The sequence below is a fragment of the Bemisia tabaci genome, chromosome 1 (assembly GCF_918797505.1).
Source record: "Bemisia tabaci chromosome 1, PGI_BMITA_v3".
Taxonomy (NCBI): Eukaryota; Metazoa; Arthropoda; class Insecta; order Hemiptera; family Aleyrodidae; genus Bemisia; species Bemisia tabaci.
The window spans coordinates 60807991-60831510 of record NC_092793.1 but is presented as its reverse complement, the minus strand read 5'-3'; the positions used below and the strand labels follow the sequence as shown (position 1 = coordinate 60831510).

The window sequence follows — 23520 nt, the reverse complement described above, 5'->3', positions numbered from 1 at the left end:
GGAATTTGCAGATATTTTTCATCCCAAACACATTGATGTCCTTACCAAAGCTGTGAGAGTCCTTGCCAAGTATGATTTCGAAACAGGAAAAGTGGGGATCATTGGAATGGGGGATAGACTATCTTGGATCATTCAAGAATGTGCAAAATGTGTCTTTGAAGCTGTATGTAACAATGTAAGCTTACCCAAGGAAGAATTGGAGAATCGTAAGACAAATATAAATGATTTTTTGTTGATACTTAGAAATAAGTGGAAATACATAATATCCACAAATTCTCGAAAAACTAAATTGGTGAATAAATGTACGAAACCTGTAATAATGCCGCATGATGATGATGTGATAACTGTTGGGAATAAACTCAAAGAATTAGAAATTATTTATTATAATAAGGTTAAACAAAGCCCTTCACCTGTAAACTATGAAAATTTACTAAAAGTAACCATTGCTCATTGTATCACATTTAATAGGAGAAGATCCGGAGAGATTGCCTTAGCATCTCTGAAATCATATGTAGACAGGCCTCCCCCCGATGATATACCGCAGGATGCCCTTGCACAGTTATCTAAAGAAGAATTAGAGAGTGCTGATGTCTTGAGTGTTTTCCTGGTTGTTGGCAAAAATTTAAAATCAGTCCCTACTCTTCTCACAAAACAAATGAAATTAAACATAGATCTCATTATTGAGTGTCGCAAGACATTAGGCCTTGAAGAAAGCCCTTACTTATTTCCAAGAGTTCTTGGAGCGAAACCATTCACTGGCAGTGATATTATCAGTGATGTACGTGCTTTATGTACGCTGAAGAAAAGTGAGCACTACACTGCAACAGGCTTACGACACCACTTGGCCACAAAAACGGCCATTCATGGGGACAGTGGGTACCTCGAAAAAGTTTGTGAGTTCATGGGGCACACTAAAGATGTCCACCGGAACAATTATAGGTTCCCGATTGAACTAGTCCAAAAGGGCCAAATAGGGAAGAACCTCCTGCTGATGGAAAATGGCCATGCCACCACATCGATAAGTAATGAAATTAGAAATATTGATGATATAGTCGAGCCAGAGCAAGTTCCTCCTGGCCAAGTTCCTCCTGGCCAAGTTCCTCCTGGCCAAGTTCCTCTTGGCCAAGTTCCTCCTGGCCAAGTTCCTCCTGGCCAAGTTCCTCCTGGCCAAGTTCCTCCTGGCCAAGTTCCTCCTGTATTGGTTGAGCAAAACGTAGGTGCGGAACCAAATGAGCTTCCTTTCCCTAGTACTTCAGATGATAACTTAATTGATTTAGAAAGCATTAATGCGTCAATGCGTGTCCAGAGATCAGAAGAAGGCAAGATAAAATTAAGGAAAAGATGGACTTTGGAGGAAGCGACAATTTTGTTAAATTCATTTGCAGATTGCTTCAGAATTGGACAGCCTCCTGGTGTTAACAAATGTTTACCAGTCATGAGAAAGTACGCATGTTTACAATCCAGAGAGTGGAGACAGGTGAAAGCTCAGGTGCAAAATTACATGGAGGGGAAAACGAAATTACCTCCTGGTTTTGAGCATCTCCAATATTATGTCAAAAAAAGAAGATTGCATTAGTTGCTGATATTTCTTTGAATTTGTGACAAAGTTTCTATTTACAATATTATTACCTCATTATTATATCAGTACTTTTCATTAAGATTTACAGTATACATTTTTCAACATTTAAAACCCCACTCCTCCAGGTCGACCGTCATCTTGTAACATTCGAACAACTCCACTGCCGTGCTAAGGAAGAACTCCGTATGAACATTCAAGAGTCGCCAAATTTCCCCGAATAAAACATGTATTCATGGAAAAAGTTATGCTTATTTTTCCTTGAAATTTTCAGATATTTTAGATTAAATCGTGAACAAAATTGACTGAAAAATTTGAGGAAAAATACTCACAATTTTCCCAGTAAATTTGGTTTTTCTTGAATGAAATATGGCAACGTCTGAAGGCTCATATGGTGTTCTTTCTTAGCACGGCAGTCCACATCTCTCGTCTCTCAATTCGTCAGAGAATGCCTGATTTTGAAATTCTCTTTGGTCACACAAGAAACTAGAAAATTATCTTTAAATATTTTCTCATTGATATTCTAAAACTTGTGGAAGTTCATCTCCATAAAAGTGTCTTAAATAATAGCACGCCCAACATTTATTCACTTTCTGTAACTTTCAAGTAGGGATACGCCCTATTGTTGCATCTGAAGATGTAACCGGACTTACGTTATGCTCAACCTCCAGTGTAGGAGGAACTTGGCAATTTTGTTAAGTCTCGAATTTATCATCAATATCCACTGCTATTTTTTAATTTTTTCTGATGATCAGATGTAGGGTCCACTTTTTTGCTCCGCATCTTCATCATTATTTCTTAAGCAAACTTCGAAATCTGAGAGCCACATCTTTAAATTCCTTTAAAGTGAATGGTATTAGTAGTTCCAACTATGAAGATTCATCAAACAACTTTGCTGCTGTTTAAGGTGATTCGACGGTTGCCATTTTTTGTGTCAGAGCTACGTGCTATATATCGCATCAATTCATTCCATAATTTCAGCTATTTGTCATTTTTTTCGAAATTTTAGATCGCACTTCTGTTGTCATGAGACTGATGAATTCATGTACCAAATTTGACAAGGAAATTCAACATATTAAAGGCAGGGTTTTTTCAGAGAAAAAATATGGCATGCGAGTGCAGTTTCGATATCAGAATCGAATGCAATATTTTTCCTCTGAAAAAACTCTGCCTTTAATACGTTGAATTTCCTTGTCAAATTTGGTATATGAATTCTCTAGTCTCATGACAACAAAAGTGCGATCTCAAAATTCGAAAAATATGACAAATAGCTGAAATTATGGAACGAATTGATGCAATGAATCGCACGGCACTCTAACACAAAAAATGGCAACCGCCGAATCACCTTAATAGACGATTTTCGGCGGGGAAATTCAGTCAGAATGACTACTGTGCTGTGAACAAGCTCTAGCTCCTTTATTATATCACATTTTATTAGTAAACCGTATATTTTCTGAAAAGGTAATTTTCAGTCATTTTCCAGGGTGTGAGTGGGGGAAGGTTATTGTTTGTTCCACAAACGCCTCATTTGTTATTATTCTCTCTTAAATTGACTCCTTGATTTTTCCTGAATAAGTCTTTTCATGCATATAATTGTTTTATCTTAGAGATTGATTCATCGTTAGTTTTTTTTTTCTTAAATATATTTTTTTAAATATTATTTGTTTAAATATAATAGCTGATAAGGGCAATTAAATGTATGCGCTGTCAGATCCTCAGTACATTCAGTCTTCTCAGTGCCAGTATTTTAGTAGTTGTCAGAAAATATTGCTAGCAAAACCACAGAACCTTGTAACGAAATTGACACTATTTACTTCTTTCAGTGATATTCCCTGTAAATTCTGCATGAAAGTGACAAAAGCAGTATCTTTTTAAAAATTTAAACAAGAGGGTTCATTTTTAAGGACTAAACTTAAATGTGTGTGTTTTTTTTTTTTAAAAAATACTGAAATGAAGATACAAGGCAGTAATTTCACCATTGATATGTGATTTTACCTTATTAAAGATGCTACCATTTTAATTTTACTCTTAATGTTACCCAGGCACATTGAGAATGTGCTTTTTTTTTAAAGTTTTTTACTCATACAAGGCAGTAATTTCACCATTGATGTGTAATTTTACCATATAAAAGATGCTACCATTTTAATTCTACTCTTAATGTTACCCTGGCACATTGAGAATGTGTTTTTTTAAAAGTTTTTTACTCATATTTTATTCAATTTGTTCATGTTTTATTGCAACTAGTGGTTGGTCTCAGTAAAGTCCTCTTAGTGATAATAGTTCATTGAGAAACTGAATATTTTTTATGGAAAAACTGAAAATATTTTGTCTTCGTTTTATTCTGTATTTTGTTGATGGAGTTCAATTTTCGGAATTAATGAAAAAACCCATGGTGTCTCAAAATTATGGACTCATGGTTCCTGAAATGAAAACATTAGAGCTATTTGGTTGCACGGCAATTTGCACTGTAAGGACTGTTTCCTACGAACAATTTTTGCAAGAAACATAATGCTGCCTCTGGTTCTCACTGAAAGGAACTCCCAATTTCAAGAAAATCTTCTAATGTTGAGGCCGTAATAGAGAGGGTCCTCTACTTTATGAGAGTCCGCCACTATCATTGGCGGATCTAGCAAATTGTAACATTGCCTTTTCTCCATTTAAACCTACGGAAATGTATCGATTCTTGGAGGGGCCAGGTGCTCCAACAAGAATCGATTATTTAATATAGGTTTAAATGGAGGAAATCCGGTGTTGCCAAATGGCTAGATCCGTCTCTGTCCACTATATCCAGGCATGCACAGATAGGGGGCGAATACATTAGCAGGGTTGCAGTGGCTCTAGCCTTGGAGTCCTCAAAGACAATGGCAGTACTGCTATAATGTATTTGTTCCCTACCGGTGCATAGAGAGTTTGACTGGATGTAGAGGAGGCATAGCATGGGGGATTCCCTCCATTGTGGCCTCAACTTCGAGAGTTTTTTTTTAAGCTTGGGAGCTCGTTAAGAGAAAACCAAAGCTCAGATCCCCAAAGCATGCAAAAACTCCATTAAACAAACTACAAACGAACTATGTTTTACAATAAAGCACAACGCTTAGCTCAAGTACCAGAAAAACAACTGAACTATGGAAAGCTGGTCTTTCCTATTCTATTTCATGAATCATATTTTAATTAAAGTTCGGCTATTTCTATTTCATGTAACTTTAAATTTTATTCGTGTTCTGATGTTTTTTTTCCTAATAAAAAAGCTTAAAGTAACTGTTACTTGCTTCTCAATTCTGCATATTTTCAGTTCATAATTAGGTGAATTCCTACTTTCCCTTACTTTCAAGGAGAAGAGTAGGTTCGGGTATAAGTGTTTAAGTATGCTACCCTCAATTAGGTAAATATTTCCTTAAAAATTAGGCTCAAATTTTATCCAAATTTTATAACCATAGTACCAAAACTTATAATCAAGTTTTTAGCTATCGACAGTGATGTTGGTAGTCCTGCAAGTCAGAAACCTGGGCCCATTACAAAAAAAAAATTATTTGTTTTCGATAGAGTTTTCTGACACAATTGCCCAGCTGTGGTGATTAGCTCATTAACAGTCAATTGAAACTGGGCTGAACTTAGCAATTTCAGTGGTTTTAAGATGCTCCTATCCTAGCTTCTTAAAAATGCATCTGATGATCATTCAAGTTATGAAAAATTGTCTTTCAAAATTATCTGAATAAAAGCTCAAGAAGTTTTCCCAGTGTTACCAAAAATACAGAACATAATCAGATTTCCAGAATTTAGTGCTCAAATTTGAGCCTTAGCAGAGATTGACTGTCCGTTGCAACGACCCATCGCCTTTGGTGTAAAAAATTATTCTTGTTCTGAATAGATCGTAAAATTTCCTGTCACTATCGTGTGTTTTTAAGCTCCAGTGGTCTTCTCAGTGTTGCCAAAAAATACGGAATAAGGTCAAACACGCGAAATTAAGACCTCAATAATGTGACTTAGCAGGGATTGACTGGCCGTTGCAACGACCCATCGCCTTTGGTGTAAAAAATGATTCCTGTTCTGAATCGATCGTAAGAATTGAAAATAAAATCATCAAAAAAACCATGCAACATGTAATTAATATTACCGAACTTTATCAAGCTAAAAGTTTGGAATCATTCTTATGAAAAAATTCTGGGGGGTTCATTTTGAAGAGTGGGTTTAGACGCCCCTTTCCTTGATTTCCAAAAATATGTTCTATTTCTTAAACAAATTTATGTGTGGCTTGCGGATTACGGAGACAAGGGATTGTTTGGAGGTTCTAAGCCCCCACCCCCTTTCATCCCTGTGAGGTCTCTCGTGACCTCCCCGTGAGGTCAAGAAAAGGAAGGGTTAACTCTTGTCATAGTCCGGGGAAAGGAAATTCTGCGAGCCGCGTACACACAGATTAAACACACAGCCTCGCTAATAGAGTGGTTCCGAGGATTTGTGGGTCGGAGTGTGCGCGATTTTCCACATCCTCGGAAGTATAGTGCGTTCAGTAAGGGTGTACACAGGTGCCTATGATGTTGCGGAGTGAACAATTTTCAATTAATCAGAACGAAAATTTAACGTTGCAGCGGAAAAAATAGTGTTTTTTTGTACAGAGAACGACTTCAAAAACGCATCGAAAGGGTCTAAAATGTAATTTTGATGTACTTTTTACGAATACGTGGACTTATTGCTTTGCTCGAAAAAAAATGTCTTGATAACCAGCCTGATAGATTCCCAGATCTCCCCCTAGTAATAAAAATCGCATCTATTATTAAAACCTTTTAGACGGAAATTTAATTCTCTCTTTTAATTTATCATTGGTTTCTTTTTATCCCCCCCCTTTTCCCGCGGGCTCTGTTTTCGATGTTCTTGCCTCCTATTCCTTCTCTCTTCCCCTGTTTTCCTCCTTTTCTTTTAGCCCCCTCCTTCTTGCCTTCATAGCTCCTCCTTTTTTCTTTAAAACTCTTTAATTTTTCTCCTTATTTCTCCTTCCCTTTTCTTTTTTCTCTCTTCTCCTTTCTTGACGCCTCCCAAAGGCTGAATCATGCTCAGCCCCATGATAAACCATTAAGTGCTCCGGTACACTCTTTTCCTTGCCCCCCCCCCCCCATAATTAGAGAAGTTTTGTTTAAAGAAAAAGGAGAGTCTGTCCAAGCGTCTTGCAAGGGCGATGGGGGGGGGAGGGAATTAAAAAAAGTGCCTCTTACAACGGCCCTCGATTTATTTTCAAAGTATATAAATGAATCGATTAATCGATTCATTTTTATTCGATTCGATTAATCGATTCATTTTTATTCGATTCGATTAATCGATTCATTTTTATTCGATTCGATTAATCGATTAATCAACTAATCGAAAACCGAAAAGTGATCGCGGAGCGCGCTCACTACCATGGTAATGGAATCGGCGCGGCGCTCAGCGGTGTTGCCGGAACTTTTAATAATATGCGATACCTTCCTTCAACAAAGCGAGCATCTCATTTGCGATAAAATTTGCATCATTTTGAATCTAACGCCTTTATCCTCTGTGGATTGTGTCTTTTCTAATATTTTAAGTGCAGTTTGACGTAGCATGCCAAAAAGGCGTCAAGTTTGTCGTATCATTGCCGTGCCTAAGAAAAGGAAAATGGAGTTCAGCCCTGGTAAGCATTGATTTTGATTTAATATTTTTTTTTTCCAAGTACAACCACAGCTTCCTTTAGTATATCTTTGGCACTAATGTATTAAAGTTCATTGTTGAATCTGTAATATCTAACTAATAAAAGGGAATTTCCAATATATCAAGAGTAAAGGAGAACGCACATTAATAATGGGAAATCGTCTTTCGGTAGAATCTGGTCAAATATGCCCCTGAAGTACTCGCGTCTTATAAAATAAAGCCCATTGAGCAATTGCCTTTGAACTTAGTGTACCTTAAAGTTCGTCAAGTAATCAAAATTTTCGATAACTTCACGCAGGGTGTTCCAGACCACTCCTACCAGACTTTTTCTCAATTTTTTTTAGGTCAGATGAAGTCGGAGATGAACTAAGAATCGATCCCAAGGAATCCGAATTTCATGACCCCCAAGCCCCCGTGCGGGGCGATTATTGAAATGTCATCGACTCTATGTCGCCGCTTATGACAAGACATAGCCCTATCTTAACCGTGCAATATGTATATCGCAATTCGATGTCTTATCGGGCTGGTTTAAATTTCAATAATCGGCCCGCTGGTCTCTCTCGGGGATAAATGGGGGGCTCGTGACTCTAAAAGTTCGGGCGTCCTCCAAAATTTTTAAAGTATGCTATTCAATTAAAAAATCACGGGAAGGAACTGTAATGCACCCCCCCCCCCCCAATGCTCCACTCCCTTTAATAAAATTCATACCAGTGATAGTCACTTCCAGCCTTTGAATCTGGGGTTGGTTTTGTCCCCAGCCCCCGAGTGCGACGTTGCCATTTTTTGGAGTCTGAAAACGTCCACTCTCACCAAGTTTGAATGGTAAATGCGTGAACGTGCGTGTTGTTCGAGTAATCAGAACCTAAAATAGGCTAGAATTTGGTAGGTAATTTTTACCGTACTCATTTTGCCGAATTTGACCGAAAGTGCATCATTTTTCGATTATTTCAAGGTGTAAAAACATGTTCAACCTAAACTTATGAATATCGTGCTCGAACGCAGGGAAACGAAAACCACACGCTATGAAAGCCCGTTTCTGTGAGCTTCCTCAAAGTATATTGGTTTTTCCGGCTGCATTTCCGCAGGATTGTCGTTCAATGCTGGAAAGACGAAAAAATAAAAACGACGATTCGGAGGGCTATGTTGAATCTTAACAGTGACCAAACAGTCATTTTTGAAAAAATAAATAAAATAAACTGCGAATAAACACTGTATAAAACTTACGCTCCTCATCCTGTTTAGATTCAACATCGCCTTCCGATGCGTTGTCTTGATTGTTCCGCCTTTTTAGCATTGGGAAACGATCCTGCAGAAATGCAGCCGGAAAAACCAATTTACCTACCTACTAAGAGGACGCTCACAGAAAGGAGATTTCATTACGCGTGGTATTCGTTTCCCTGCGTTCGTGCACAATTGTTATATTTTTAGGTTAATCATATTTTTCTAAAAAAATCGGAAAATGATGCATTTTCGGTGAATTTTGGCAACCAAGGGTAAAAATTACCCTTAAAATTTTAGCTTAATTTAGGCTCTGATCACTCGAACAAACCGCACCTCATCTTTAATCTCTCAAAAGATAAAAGCATGAACGTGGCCCGACTTCAAAAAATGGCAACGCCGCTTTTAGGAGACTGATACACAAATAAACGCTGGAATAGGAGACAAGAAGCAATTCTTTATTACTGACCATGAATTTTAGCCGAGGAAGTTTTACGTAAGACTTACGAGTCAGGTCCAGGGTAGTGTGAATGCCGCGGAACCTAAAGAATTGCATTAAACTGAACTTTGAGGGCATGTAAGTATCTCGCGACAGAATTGTTTCCCCGCACAAAACAAAATGGACTGCTGATTAAAAGCAATTAAATTGCTAAACAAAGTGTCAGCGATGTTTCAAATGTACATTTTACAATAATGGAAAGCTAACTCAACCAGGGGCGTGGTTAAATTAGATTTTTTTTATTGTAAAATCTACATTGAAACATTAATGTCACTTCTTTTTAGCAATTTAATTGTTAAATCAGCAATTTACAGGGATTTCATTACGTATGGTTTTTGTTTTCCTGCGTGCTAGTGCCATATTGATTTTTTTAGGTCGACCATATTTTTACCCCCAGAAAAAATCGAAAAATGATGAATTTTCGGTTAAATTGGGCAGTTAAGGGAAAAATCACCCATCGGACTGTAGCTTACTTTGAGCTCTAATCACTCGAACAAATAGCACGTGAATATCTTTGACCGTTTCAAAGGTATGATTGGAACGTGTTCCCACTTGAAAAAATGGCGAAGTGGCAGTCGGTGAGCTGAGGAGAAAACCAAGACCAACCCTGGATTCGGAAGCCGAAAGTGACCCTCTATCACTGGTATGGATACACACAAAATCGTCGATCTCACAACGCTCTACGGCGCTCTGCGACGCCTAACCACCACAAGACCCGGTCCTCCCATAACAGGGGTTTTAAAGGAAATGACCGAGTGCCAAATCCTTGAAGGGTTATGAGAGGACCGGGTCTTGTGGCGGTTAGGCGTCGTAGAGCGCCGTAGAGCGTTGTGAGATCGACGTTTTTGCGTGTATCCATACCAATGATAGAAGGTCACTTCTGGCCTCCGAATCCAGGGTTGGTCTTTGTTTTCTCCTCAGCTCACCAAGTGCGACTTCGCCATTTTTTAAAGTCGGAACACGTTCCAATCATACCTTTGAAACAGTTAAAGATATTCACGTGCGATTTGTTCGAGTGATTAGAGCTTAAAATAAGCTACAATCAAATCAGTTAGTGAAAGAATCTGCTATACGTTGACCCCAGGATTCCTGACCTGAGTTTCCTTTTAGATTTTTTTTTCTTTCTTAAACGGCCAATTCTGAGACACCAAACTGAGACACCAGGTTATAATTATTTAGAGTTAAACCCAAGATTAGTGGAAATCAATAAATAACCCCTCCCATGATAGCAAAAATAATTCCTATAGATAAAACATAATGAAAATGAGCAACAATAATTCAATAGATGAAGAGAAGATATTTAATAACTATTAGCCAAGAGAAGGAGAGATAGAATAATATATATATCAATCATTAGCAATAGAGAAGGAGAGGTAGAATAATATATACATAAATTAAAATAGTCAATAAAGTGCTGTGTAATATTTAAGTGCTGTCGGCCTCCTGTGGTGTAGTGGTTGCTCTATGATCGGGAGATCCCGGGTTCGATTCCCGGCAAGGCGACCCAAGTTTGATCGTCTCAAACAACGGTAGCCTGGGACTGGATCAGTAGGGACGGAGGGGGGATGGGACTTAAAGCGTGGGATTAGCCCTTGTGGGCTATTTGAAGTAAAAAAAAAAAAAAAAAAAAAAAAAAAAAAAAAAAAAAAAAAATTCACCAGGGAATGAATATCTATCCAAAAGACATGCTACAAGGATAATTTGTGGTTATTCTACCCTTCATGTGAGTTTATTACTCTATTTCAGATGAGCATATCGCTAGTCGAACGACTGAGTTGATATATTACAACTCGATGACTATCCGTTGCCCGATCCGGAGGGCGCGAGCCCTAGCAGAGGCAAATCTGCTGATTGCCAAATTCAGAGTGAGTAGCGGTTTTAATACCTATAAATGGATTGCATTTTGCAAAAAGGAACCACTAGCATTGCAATGTTGCTCAGATTGTGCAACTTCTTTTGTCTTGGAGGAAAAACCTAATTATCCATTAATAGTTTCTATTTTACTCGCTAAAAACTGTAAATTTAAGACAAAAATTACCATCTAAATTTCATAGTTTTTCACGATTTCCACAATTTTATTGCAAAAGATGAAGTTGCACAATCTTAGCATCATTGCAATGCTAGTGGTTCCTTTTTGCAAAATGCAATCCAAATAATGTAGATTTTTTTTTACTTTTATTCATTACCTTATGCATGGCTTAAAAGAAATATGTAGACGGTGAAACTACCAAACCACGTATCTCGTTTGCAGTGTTGAAACATCTCTGCTCCTATTTTATTTGTTTGCAGGAGAAGAAACTAAAACTATTCCATGAAGTTTTCACAGAGTTTTCCTTGCTTAGGGAAGAAAAATTGCGGAAGTTTTCAAGAATTGAAGTTTAATAATTTTCCGTTTAAAAAATGAAGTAGGGCAGGAAATCTGTAATCCCGCAAACCGAGATACGTGGTCTGGTAGTTTCATCGTCGATACGTATTCCTCATTTTTATGGTTTTTAAACAATTATACCCGGAGAGATCGAGACCATGCAGTTTTGGTCATAGCTGCTCCTGAGGTGAGTATGCGAGTTATTTGAAAGAAGTTGACCAACTTTCACCTTAGTACACCTTATCATATCACCAGAGAATGCAATAGTCAACCAATTTCACGCCAGAAATCTGATAATTGAAATTTTGTGTTTGTCGACCGGATAATAGAAGACCAAGGAGAATAGAGTTCTGTGATTGGTAGGTTTTGTCAGCCATCCTCTTTGTCGTGCTTCTAAAGGGTGTAATCAGCGTGAGGGCAGAGGCACCTCTTGAATTGCCGATAGTTGGACCGCGTTAAACAGAAAGGAACCAAGCCACATCAGCTATTGCCAAATTTAACAAGGACATTTTATTTTTTACGAGAGAACATTTGTGCAGATTCCTTTGAAAATTGTAAGGAATTTGCTTTGTATTATGGAGAAAAATCACTGAAATTTGCACAAAAATCTGCACAACCGTTTTCATGTAAAAAATTAAATTGCCCAATTAAATTTGGCAATAGCTGATGTGGCTTGGTTCCTTTCTGTTTAACGCGGTCCAGTTGGTAGTCAAATTCACTCAACATAGGCGCCACAAAGAGAATGACTGACAAAACCGCGACCAAACACACAACTCCATTCTCCTTAATATTGTCTTAAGTGGTCGACAAACATGAAATTTTGACAATCAGGCTACTAGTGTCGAAGTAAAAATCTGTCAAAATATTAATAATTTAGAGGCCCTTTTCATCAACCAACCAACGTCACGGCTAGCGGCGAAGCCCCAGCCACATATCATCTTAAATAACAACTCGCTGAGTCCGAAAATGGCCTCAGTTTCTCTCTACCATCTATCAATTTTCCGGAAAGGACAATTTTCCCCGGGAAAATGAGCAAAATTGACGCAGTCTTATCGCTCATACAATTTTTTTAATGTGTTTTCCTGGACCCTACGTAGAATGATGCTTATGTGTATTGAGCTGCTGAATCCGAACGTGACCTCCATTTTTTTACATCCCCTTTCAGTTCTGCGGAAATAGTGAATTTCTCTAGAAAACGAGCTTCTTAGTATTTTCGTACAATTATCCTGGAAAATGAATAAAATTTTCCCAAAAACTGAGAGGTAACAGAGAAAAACGGAGGCCATTTTCGGACTCAGCTACTCAAAATACATTAGAAGAGACCTGTTTTGTACCTGAGAATACGTTTACCTTCATTATGCAGGGGGAATAACAGTCGGAAAAATAACGAAATCGCCCAAAAATGCCCATTTTCCCGATGAAAATTGGATTTTTCGGAGGAATGGCGAGTGATAACTTAAATCTGTGGTTTTTTTTTTTTTTTTTTTTTTTTTTTAAATTTTCTTTAATTTTTTGAGTTAAAGTCTAGATCTCTCGATTTTTTTTCGACGAGATATTTACGATCCAAGTTCAAAATGGGCCTATTTTCAAAAAATCTTGTGCGCCGATTGAAAAATCCTAGAGAACCAAACTCATGCTTCAAATGATCAGAATTACGAGCTCTTTGAAAAAAAAAAGAAAAAAAATGCAAATTTCGACTTTGAAGGTCCCAGGCCGCCCTCTCCGGCTACTCCACGGACCGCACTCTCCCCCCTCTCACGTAAGTTTGGAACGATTGCACCTAGCCAACTGAAATTTCGACAAAGTTGGTAAGTCCAGAGTAGCTACTTTTGAGCATTCTCAAAATTTCGGGGAAGCGCCCTCTGACCGCTAGCGCTAGGTAAACCTCAAATCAAAAATTATTTTTCGTACCTAGTGACCAGGGGGCGCTAAAGTAGTACCTATTGATCGAGGAACACTGTAAACACATCATTTGACTGAGTGCAACCGTTCAAAAGTTAAGGAGGGGGGAGGAGAGAGCTGAAATTTTTGAAGGCCCTGTATATCTATTATCGTTTATACTTGTTGGGTTGGACTAGTTTGACATTTTCTTAATATTTTGATACTTTTTCATTTCCGCAGGAAGAGGAAAAACTGGAAAATGAAAGAAAAGAAAAGAAGGAGTCGCGCAAGAGGCGGTCAATGGACGTAAGTTATTAAACTTAAAGCATGGTATGGGTAATGAAAGAAGTTATTGGTGTCTATTTGAATGTTTCGAAACTGAGTCCATTCTTACTGAAAGTTCAAAAAAGCAGTTTATAACGAACTTACGGACTCGCGGATGGCCCAGAGGTACGCAACTATTCGTGCTTAATGGATGTCAGCGTTGTATCTGCAAAATCGAAGGCGCGATGGCGCGAGGCGTGTACTCGCAATGTTCCATTCTAGAGAACAAGTTTTGTTTTGTTTTTTTTTTTTAATTGTTTATTTGTCACATAATAGGTACAAAGAATTACATTTCTTTTACAATGAAAAAAGATATAGAATATAGTGAAAAGTTACGGGCAGGAAGCTTAAAAAAGGACAAATTTAAAGCCCGAACGAGCTAAAGGTTTAATGGACAACAGAAAAATCCCTCATTAAATGAGATTTAAGACTTATCAATGACGCCGGAAATTGCCTGTTGGCATCCATTGGCTTGAGGGTCTACGGCCTTCTTCTTGATTGTCAAGATGAGTGGAAGGAAGTTGCTGACAAGATTCCAACCAGAGAACAAGTAAAATACAAGGCCCGATTATGTCTCTCCGAACTGCTGGTACTCGATTTTCTCTTCTTTTTCTTCAATTTGATATCTGATTATTTTTTTACCTACGATGTATTAGCAGACCTACATCTAAAGCTCGTAGGTAGGTATGTACCGGTCCCTATCAACCCGCGGGGCACGTTTTTTTAAGCAAGCCTCGGGTCAGTTTGACCCGACTTCAGCATCTAAGGGTTAAAGAAAATATCGTTAATAATAATTATATCAAATGACTACACCTGGCACCTTGTTCGCCAATAACTCAGGATTTAACAGCGGAGCAGAAAGAGGTCATTCAGACAGTGAATTTCAATCAAATTTAGTTATGTTTAATCTTGCAAAATTAGGCTCCAATCGTTCGGTCACGTCCAAGAACATTATGCCAAAAAAATGATTGTTGAATGGGACGTCCTGCTGTAGATCTCGGATGCATTTAATAGATTTATATTCCCACTAGCGACCCGTACGTGCTTCGCACGTAGCAGTTTATGCAGACTGAATGACAGGAGAAAAAATACGGTGATTTTCGGATTCAGCTGCCAAAATTACACAAGAGCCATTTAACGCATGCTTATTCAATGTTTCCTCTCTGTTCCTAACATCAATATTTTTTCGGACTAGTGCTCCTTTCCGCCCTTATAACGCCATGTAAAACTCACCCGAACACATTGTGCATTGCACATCATTTCACATTGTGCTTTCTAAATGTACAGTTTCATTTTTCTATGACGTCAAATAGATTTTTTCGGCTCACATATTTCTTAGGTTCATAAACCCGAATTTGGTGCATCATTTCAAGACTTTAAGTATTTAAAATCAGTTTTAGAGGTCGCAAGCTCTAGCTCGGTTCTTCTGGAAATAATGGTGCACAGACGCGTCTCGTTAGGGTGGTCCAAGCTGGGCAACTTTAGAAAATGAACCGAGGCGCCCCCTAAATTTGTTCCTTACCATCCAAATATGATACCTGCCAAATATTTTTGTTCTTCGACAATATTAACACGTGCCGCCGCGCGCCTTGAGGCTGAAAATCTCCGAAAAAAAAATTACATTGATTTACATGGGGCGAAAATGGGCCGATCCGCGGTATTTCGTTTTTCGGTTTTAAAATGCACCTAAAAAAAAAATAAAAAAAACATGAATTTTACTGAAGGAGGTACCTAGAGGCCTAATGTGAATGAGAAAATCACACATGCGACCCATGGGAAGGGGGGGGGCAAGGGGTCACGACAGAGCGGATTCATTGGCGCCGGTGCGCCGCGCAAGGCATCATGCGCTAAGGTGATCCACTCATCGGCAACATCGGAAAATGGACCGCGATGCTCCCTAGATTTGCTCCATCCGATCCCAAACGAGGCATGCCACGTATTTTTACTTCCTGAAAATATTAGACCTGCCACCGTGTGACTGTTTTTTGGGGGAAATTGAAGAAAATAGCAAAAATAGTAAAAAAGACGAATATTGTAAAACTTCGCAACGTTGACAAAAAAGCAGCGTTGTGCCTCACTCGTGTGTGACCGGGCCCCTAAAATACGAATTTTAAGTTTCAGTACTTGTAAAAAGTTTTCAGACACATAGCATTCAGACGGATTAAATTTTCTTGAGAGAAACCAAAAAATGTCTAAAAATAGCGAAATCTGCAATGAAAGTAAAAGAGCTAAAACATGTTCTAGCTCGAAAATTTCTGATGCCCGCTGATACGTAACATTGTATTTAATAAAAATATCAAATGATAACTTCACGAGCCACATGGTGAGCACTATTGCGTAGAGTCAATTGAACTTCCCGTAAATAAAATAATAAAACGCACAGGACTTGTTTTTTAAAAAAAGAAGTTTACTTCCTTCAAGTACGGGGGAGCAGATATGAGTTTCGATCCCTCGGAAAAGATGGCTTTGAGAGTGCCATAGTTTCACAAACATATCTCCAGAAAAAGAAATTATTGACGATCGATAAGCGGACAGACTGACTGCCAGGTTCACTACTATCCCAGAAAACATGGGATTTTCTGTTTACACTTAGCTCAGCAGTTTTACCAGTGAACCATTGTTGCGATGTGCTTATCAGCGGGACAGTTGATATACTTTTCAAACTCTTGAAATAATTATTCTATTTGAGGAGGCACGACAATGCGTAACAGGGAGCAGGGAGCTCTAATATGCGGTTGCATAGTGTGTACCTAACTCTTTTTTCAGTTTGGTGCGTAGAGCCTAGCGCACTTCCGGACATTTTTTGGTTTCTCTCAAGAAAACCGTGTGAATGCTATGTGTCTGAAAATTTTATACAAGTACTGAAACTTAAAATTCGTATTTTAGGGGCCCGGTCACACACGAGTGAGGCACGACGCTGCTTTTTTGTCAACGTTGCGAAGTTTTATAATATTCGTCTTTTTTACTATGTTTTGCTATTTTCTTCAATTTTCCCCAAAAAACAGCCACACGGTGGCAGGTCTTAATATTATCAGGAAGTAAAAATACATGCGGCATGCATCGTTTGGGATCGGATGGAGCAAATCTAGGGAGCATTGCGGTCCATTTTCCGAAGTTGCTCAGAGTGGATCACCTTAGCGCATGATGCATGAGCATTTTAGTGCGGCATCCTCATGGACGACGCGGACAAAAATCGGTAAAAGACACTTAACTTGAAATAATGAAGATAGTGGCTCCAACATAGGAAATCCCTTTGGCACTATCAAAGTAAAACACTCGAGGAATAAGAAAATGTTATATCTCAAGATTTTTGACGTACTTTTCGAGAAAAGTTGATTTGATTTTGGCAACCTCAAATTAGCCCCATGTTAGCAATGTAAAAGCAACGTGAAAAATTAACATTAACCCAAACATGAACTTCAAATATCTCTGATAGTCGCAAAATCTTTTTGTTGGAATTGAAGTTGAATACGTGAGGATTGAGAAAATGTCAACCACCCAAAGCATTTTGCGTTTCTAGCGAGAAATCTTTATTTGAAGTTTTCGTCTTTTTTTTCCCTGTGTATTTCCAATGGACCAGTGATTCTCGACCCATTTCCCGCCCACTTTCCACCCAAAGTTGAACTAATTTTGGGCGAAAAATTTGAACCATCATTTTGAGTTATAAATATAGCTTTAAGATGACAAACTCAAAAAAACATTCAGATGTCCAGTTGTGAATTTTTTATTTTTGTCCACAGAGGGCCGCCTGTGCGGCGCCAATCAATCCGCTCCGTCGTGACGCCCCCCCCTTCCTCCCCATGGGTCGCATGTGTGCTTTTGTCATACACAATAGGCCTCTAGGTACCTCCTTCAATAAAAGTCAAGGTTTTTTTTTTTATTTTTTTTTTTTATTTAGGTGCATTTTAAAACCGAAAAACGAAATACCGCGGATCGGCCCATTTTCGCTCCATTTAAATCAATGTACTTTTTTTGGAGATTTTCAGCCTCACGGTGGCACGTGTTAATATTGTCGGAGAACGAAAATATTTGGCAGGTATCATATTTAGATGGTAAGGAACAAATATAGGGGGCGCCTCGGTTCATTGGGCGAAAAAAAAAATTCCCATGTTAACTTGGACCACTTCTAGCGTCTCGTAGCTTTGATTTGTTTTTCTTTCGTTCTTTTCACAAGTCCTCTGGTTACTTCAATGTGTTCAATTTTGCAATTTCCACTCTGTACGATTAATCCGTAACTTTGGCCCTGAAAAGAGTGTGAAATCGGGCTAATTTTCTAAAATTTTCTGGACCCCACTCCTTGTCGGGGGTGCGGGACCCCCTCGGCAAAATATCACATTATGCCCCCTTGGCCGGCTAAGGATCTACGCCCTCAGATGTGAGCCAGTCCGGCCCTGGCAACCCTCCTTACCCCGTGGAAATTTTGAAGAAGGTGATTTTCTTGAAGCCTTTCGACTAGCAGAATAATTTTTTTTACGCTATTTCTACCGTGATTGTTGGGAGTCAGCCTCGGCTCTCCCAAACTCCTGAAATCGCTCAGAATTCCGACTCTTCTCATTTTTCTCGTAAAGGACTGATTTTAAAGCAAAACTGCACATCAACAAGCTGAAAACTCGTGAAATTTAGTTTCGGAAAAGTTGTGAGAGACTTAGCAGAAACCCCAAAATGGGGGAGGGGACTATATTCATGTAAATAGCCTGCGGGCCGATTATTGAAATTTTGTGTTTGTCGGGCGGACATAAATGACATGGGTTAAATGGCGAGGCGTGATTGGTCGGCTATCATGGGCGTAGCTAGGGGGGTCCTGGGGGGGCCTGGCCCCCCAGAAATCTCGTGCCCCCCCCCCCAGAAAAACGGGATCCTCCATTCCTCACCCCTCCCCCCGCTCTCTTCACCACGAGAGGTGGTCCCATGGCCCTCCCCAGAGAAATTTCCTAGCTACGCCCCTGTCGGCTATGTCTAATCGCTGCTTTGTCGTGCCTTTGTCGGGTTGAACTCACGACAAGCTATCGGTACCTCTTAAGTTTCCGACAGTATGTCGTCCATTCCACCTGACAAAGGCACGACAAAGCAGCGATAAGACATAGCCGACCAATCACGCCTCGCCATTTAACCCATGTCATCTATGTCCGCCCGACAAACACTAAATTTCAATAATCGGCCCGCTGGAACGAAATCGGTGTAAATTTGATTTTGTAATCGTGATTTTGGCGATGAGTGTAAATGATCAAAAATAGTTCTTAGGGGCTAGAACAACGATTATACATTATTTTCTAACAGGTGTGCGATAGGTATTTTTGCCTTTGCAACTTCGGAACATAAGTTTTAATTTTGATGATAGTTTACTAAAATGCGATCATTTTGCTGCGCGGCGCCTCAAAACCAGGCCTCTAGATGTATCCCTGTGACATCCGGTTGTCTCTCACTTTGGAGTTTTTTAAAGCAAAAAAACGAATTTCCGTAGATCGGCCTGTTATTTTCACATTAAGACCAATGTAATTTTTCCAGAAACGGCGAGGTCCAGAGCTGTCATAACCCGTCAACTTTTTTCTAATTCTGAAAAGAAATGTTTTCTTAAAATTACTACATGCAACTTTTCCCGGAAGTACTATGGGAGGATAGGGCGATGTGTCGCAGAACGCAAGAGAGCGCTGTAAAGCGGCTCTTATGTACGTAATTTTTCCGGATTACACTTTTTCCGATTTCGAAAATAGTGCGGGATTGGTCCACTCCGCGCCAATCAGCTGCGGTTCGAATTTTTTCCCGTTAATATGGTGCGACAGCAACATTAAGTCTTAGTAGCATGGATTTAAGCTTGCAACAATCTTAAATGAATTCACTGGTGAACCTAATAAAATGGGTAAATTATCAATGCTGAATTTGGAACGATGCTGAGGGCCGGAGAAAGGGTGTGCAGGCGCCAGCCTTCGGGGCGCCACGACGAAAGGAGAAGAGGGGAAAAAAGAAAAAGAAAAGAGAAGTAGAAAGGAAAAAAAAAGAGTTGAAAAGAAAAAATGGTGGAGCAGTGAAGGGACGTAGAAAGGGGGGAAAAGAGTTGAAAAGAAAAAAAACAAGCAGTGAACTCCAATACAATGTGTTGATAAGGCGCGTCATTGACTCGCACATATCAATTATAACGATCAACCTCATTAATTTTCATTTACAGTAGAGATTTCAATATAGGTAAGCAGCACACAAAGAGAATTCACGATCCAACACCGCGAGGTCAAACACGCACCTCGTCGAGATTGTGTATTGTGAATGTAGAAAGCCATTCGAACGAGTTTAATAAGCGATACGATTCATAGGCGAGAAATCATGGCGAAATAGTTAGGTATTAGTGCGCCAAGTTGAGTTATATTAATATTTCTAGTCGCCCCTCCCCCAATTTGGGATTTCCGTGGGTAATAGGCTAAGTCACTCGCAACTTTCACGAAACAAAATTTTATGGGCTTTCAGATTATTATTTAAGTGCAGTTTTGCTCTAAAATTAAGAGCATTCCAATGTCGCTAACCTTGCAAACATAAACGATCATCTAAACTAGTTTCACCTCTACTCCCAATAAACTATGAATTCAAGACGAAAATTACCGTCGCAAAGTTTACTTTTTGCAAAGAATGTACCTAAGTTGCACAATCCCAGCAACATTGAAATTCTCTTAGTTCCTTTTTTCAAAATGCGATCCAATTGGTTGTTGCTGCAAAAAAATAGTTTCCCACAACCTGCTATACAATGCTCCAGTGACCATGTAAGTTGGCCCGAGCACTAACTTTTCGGGAAGAAAGCCTTTCCCCTACCTGGTCTCTCACTTAATATCCGCCCGAGTTTCGCATATCTTCCGTTTCTCCTCATCGCAGCTTCCATCAAACCGCAATTGCCCGGAAACTAGGACCGCACATCTTATCTGATAAAATCGTTCGCCCTTTAGACCGATTCTGGGGGTTAGGCTAGACTAGTCGATGAGTCAACTGTTGATCTAATTTCATTACGTGAACGTAGAAGAAAAACGGGGTAAAAAATCACTAATGTGATCAATTTTCAAGGACAATTCTGTAATTTCTCCAACGATGTTAAATAGATTAAAACGCGTAATATCCAAAATCTAAGCTCAGATTCGGATTCCTCGTGAAAAACTGATGCGATCTCATGCATCAAATTTTAGAATAGCGTAAAGGAAAGAGGTTTAATGACTCAAAAAACACTCATGTGTGATCAATTTTCAAGGACAATTCTGTAATTTCTCCTACGATTTTAAATAGATTAAAACGCGTTATGTCGAAAATCTAAGCTCAGATTCGGATTCCTCGGATTCGGATTTCCTAAGAGGTTTAATGATGTAAAAACCACTAATGTGTGATCAATTTTCAAGGACAATTCTGTAAATTCTCTTACGATTTTTTTTTTTTACGACTTTCTTTCTACGGATTCCTCGTGAAAAATTGATGAGATTTCATGTATCATATGTTAAAATAGCGTGAAGGAAAAAGGTTTAACGACGCGTATAGATTCTGTCATACTACGCCCCTTTGAACTACGCCGCCGCGCCGCGCCGGTCGCCCGAGATGTAGCCGAACGGGGAGGCGCCGGCGCTAAGCGTTCGGTTTCGTCCCGAGGAATTCCTCTCCATAAATGCTTATTCTTCCTCCTCCGCTGACCCACTGAGCACTACCCATGTTGCCACGTTGGATTCATATGCTCGAATCAGTATGTCTACGTTACGTCTCTTTCCTTCACGCTATGCTCGGGTATGATACATGAAATCGCATCGATTTTTTACGAGGAATCCGAATCTGAACTTCGATTTTGGGTATTACGCGTTTTAAGTCAAATTATTCAACTTCAAAAATCCGAAATGACTGAAGTGGCTTAAAATGCCATCTCGGCTCCTGTTCGACGGATTCTCCTGAAATTCGGTGTCAGGGTATGATACATGAAATCGCATCGATTTTTTACGAGGAATCCGAATCTGAGCTTCGATTTTGGGGATCACGCGTTTTAAATCAAAATCCAAAAAATTCAAAATTCGAAAATCCGAAAAGGCTTAAAATACTATCTCGGCCCCTGTTCGATGGATTTTTCTGAAATTCGGTGTCAGCAGGTATTTTTAGACGGGAAACTCGAATTTTTAGTCCATTTTTTAAAATTCTCAAATTCAAGATGGCGGACCTGGGCTAAAATGCTATCTCGGTTTCTGTTTGTTCGAGTCTTGTGAAACGCGGTATCACACGGTATTTTTCAACGGAAAACTCGAATTTTTAGTCAATTTTTTAAAACTCTCAACTCCAAAATGTTGGATGTGGCCTAAAATGAGCCCCGGTTCTGGCCTCCGTTTCTGTTCGTTAGAGCTTTGTGAACCGCGGGATCAGGGGTACTTTTCGACGGGAAACTCGAATTTTTAGTCGATTTTTGAAAATTCTCAAATCCAAGATGGCGGACGTGGCCTAAAATGCTATGTCGGCTCCTGTTCGATGGATTTATGGCGCCCCCTTACTACATGCCTACTCTTGTATTTCTGTACAGCCGTAAAGTTAGGGTCAAGGGGAGCCTGGCCGTCTATGGACCAGGTGGAGTTTTTGTCCTGAAAATTTACCCTTAGACGGCAATTCTCTTTATATTTTGTCTATGGTTTTTATGCCCCCCCCCCTTTCTCGCGGACTCTCTTTTCACTTTTCTTGCCTCCTTTTTCCTTCCATTTCCCCCCTTCTTCCTTCCTTTCACTGCCCAACCTTGTTTTCTTTTCCTTTTTTCCCCTTGTCCTTTCTTCCCTTTTTTTCCTTCTCCTTTCCCCCCTTTTTTCCCCATCTCTTCTTCTTTCGTGGCGCCCCCCAAAGGCTGGCGCCCGTGTGCGCCGCACGCCCTGCACACGCCCTAAGTCCGGGCCTAAATCAGCCCTTTATGAGAAAAATGGGAAAACTCGCTGCAAGTCGGAATTCTGAGCGATTTGTAGTGAGGGAGAAACGAGGCTGACTCCCTTCCACCCCGGCAGAATTAGCGTAATAAATATCATTCTACTAGTCGAAAGGCTTCAAGAAAATCACCATTTTGAGAATTCCCACAGGGTGGGGAGGACGGTTACTTCTTGCTGGCCCATGCACGACCTATATTGGAGTGATACGAGACTTTTGACTGTTTACCTGCTTTCACTTTTGACGACCCCTGTGTAAAAAAACCCTGACACGCACAGTTTTGTTTCTTTGCACATTCATATAGCACTCAATTAATTAAGCTAATCGTATCTTTGTGATGTTTTCAGGTTGACCCAGGCAGCAATGTCAAGCGGTCTCCGTCCTCCGCCTCCGCTTCCGGCTCCGACCTTTGATTTTTTTTTTTTTTTTTTTTTTTTTTTTTTTTTTTTTTAATGTATATAATATTTTTAGTCTTTAATTTACTTAGTCTTTAATGTAGGATGAAAAGTCGATAATTTCAACTCCATCTTGTTGGTTAGAAATGCACATAAAATTGATCAATTTTTAAATTTTAAAAGCCAGAAATGACACAGTTTCATTTCCCTTACCCCCTAAATTTGAATTTTTTTCCCCTTTGGTGCTGTTAAGAGGAACTTCCAAGTAGTCGATATTCCGTTTTCCGTAGAGCCAACTTCATCGTTCATTGTTTCTCAATATTTTTTCTTTTCTTGTCATGTACTTCAGAGGAGAAAAATTCTTCACATAATATTTTAATGCCTAGTCTCATGATATCTGTTGAAACCGTTGTAAGCGATTTGCAACCATTTTCTGCGTTGGAAGAAGGTTCTTATTGTAAGGTCTGTGATACGTTAAATGAACTTTTCATAGATTTATGAAAAGAAAGATCTAACTAGTTGGTATTTTAAAAATGTTCCGGTAATGGAAAAAGGTTGAAAACGGTTTCTCTGGTCATTAGAATGAACGAAATGTATTTAACAAAAAGAAAGATTATTTATAAAAATGAAATTTATTTTGTTGAAACATTTTTGATGTTCCTCTTGGTTTTAAACCAGTACCAAATATCGTAATGTTTTGTAT

The 23520-nt window shown here is 39.2% G+C and overlaps 2 protein-coding genes across 2 annotated transcripts in view; one reads left to right on the top strand and one right to left on the bottom strand.

Moving 5' to 3' along the window:
- Shaw (Shaker cognate w) overlaps window positions 1-23520 on the bottom strand; it is a 449043-nt gene that overhangs the window by 388739 nt on the left and 36784 nt on the right. The window lies entirely within an intron of this gene.
- LOC140225518 (uncharacterized) lies at window positions 1589-23502 on the top strand. Its single transcript, XM_072304702.1, has 4 exons — window positions 1589-7214; window positions 10695-10813; window positions 13435-13500; window positions 22770-23502. The coding sequence occupies exons 1-4, from the start codon at window positions 7145-7147 to the stop codon at window positions 22833-22835; spliced, it is 321 nt and encodes a 106-aa protein (XP_072160803.1). The 5' UTR covers window positions 1589-7144; the 3' UTR covers window positions 22836-23502.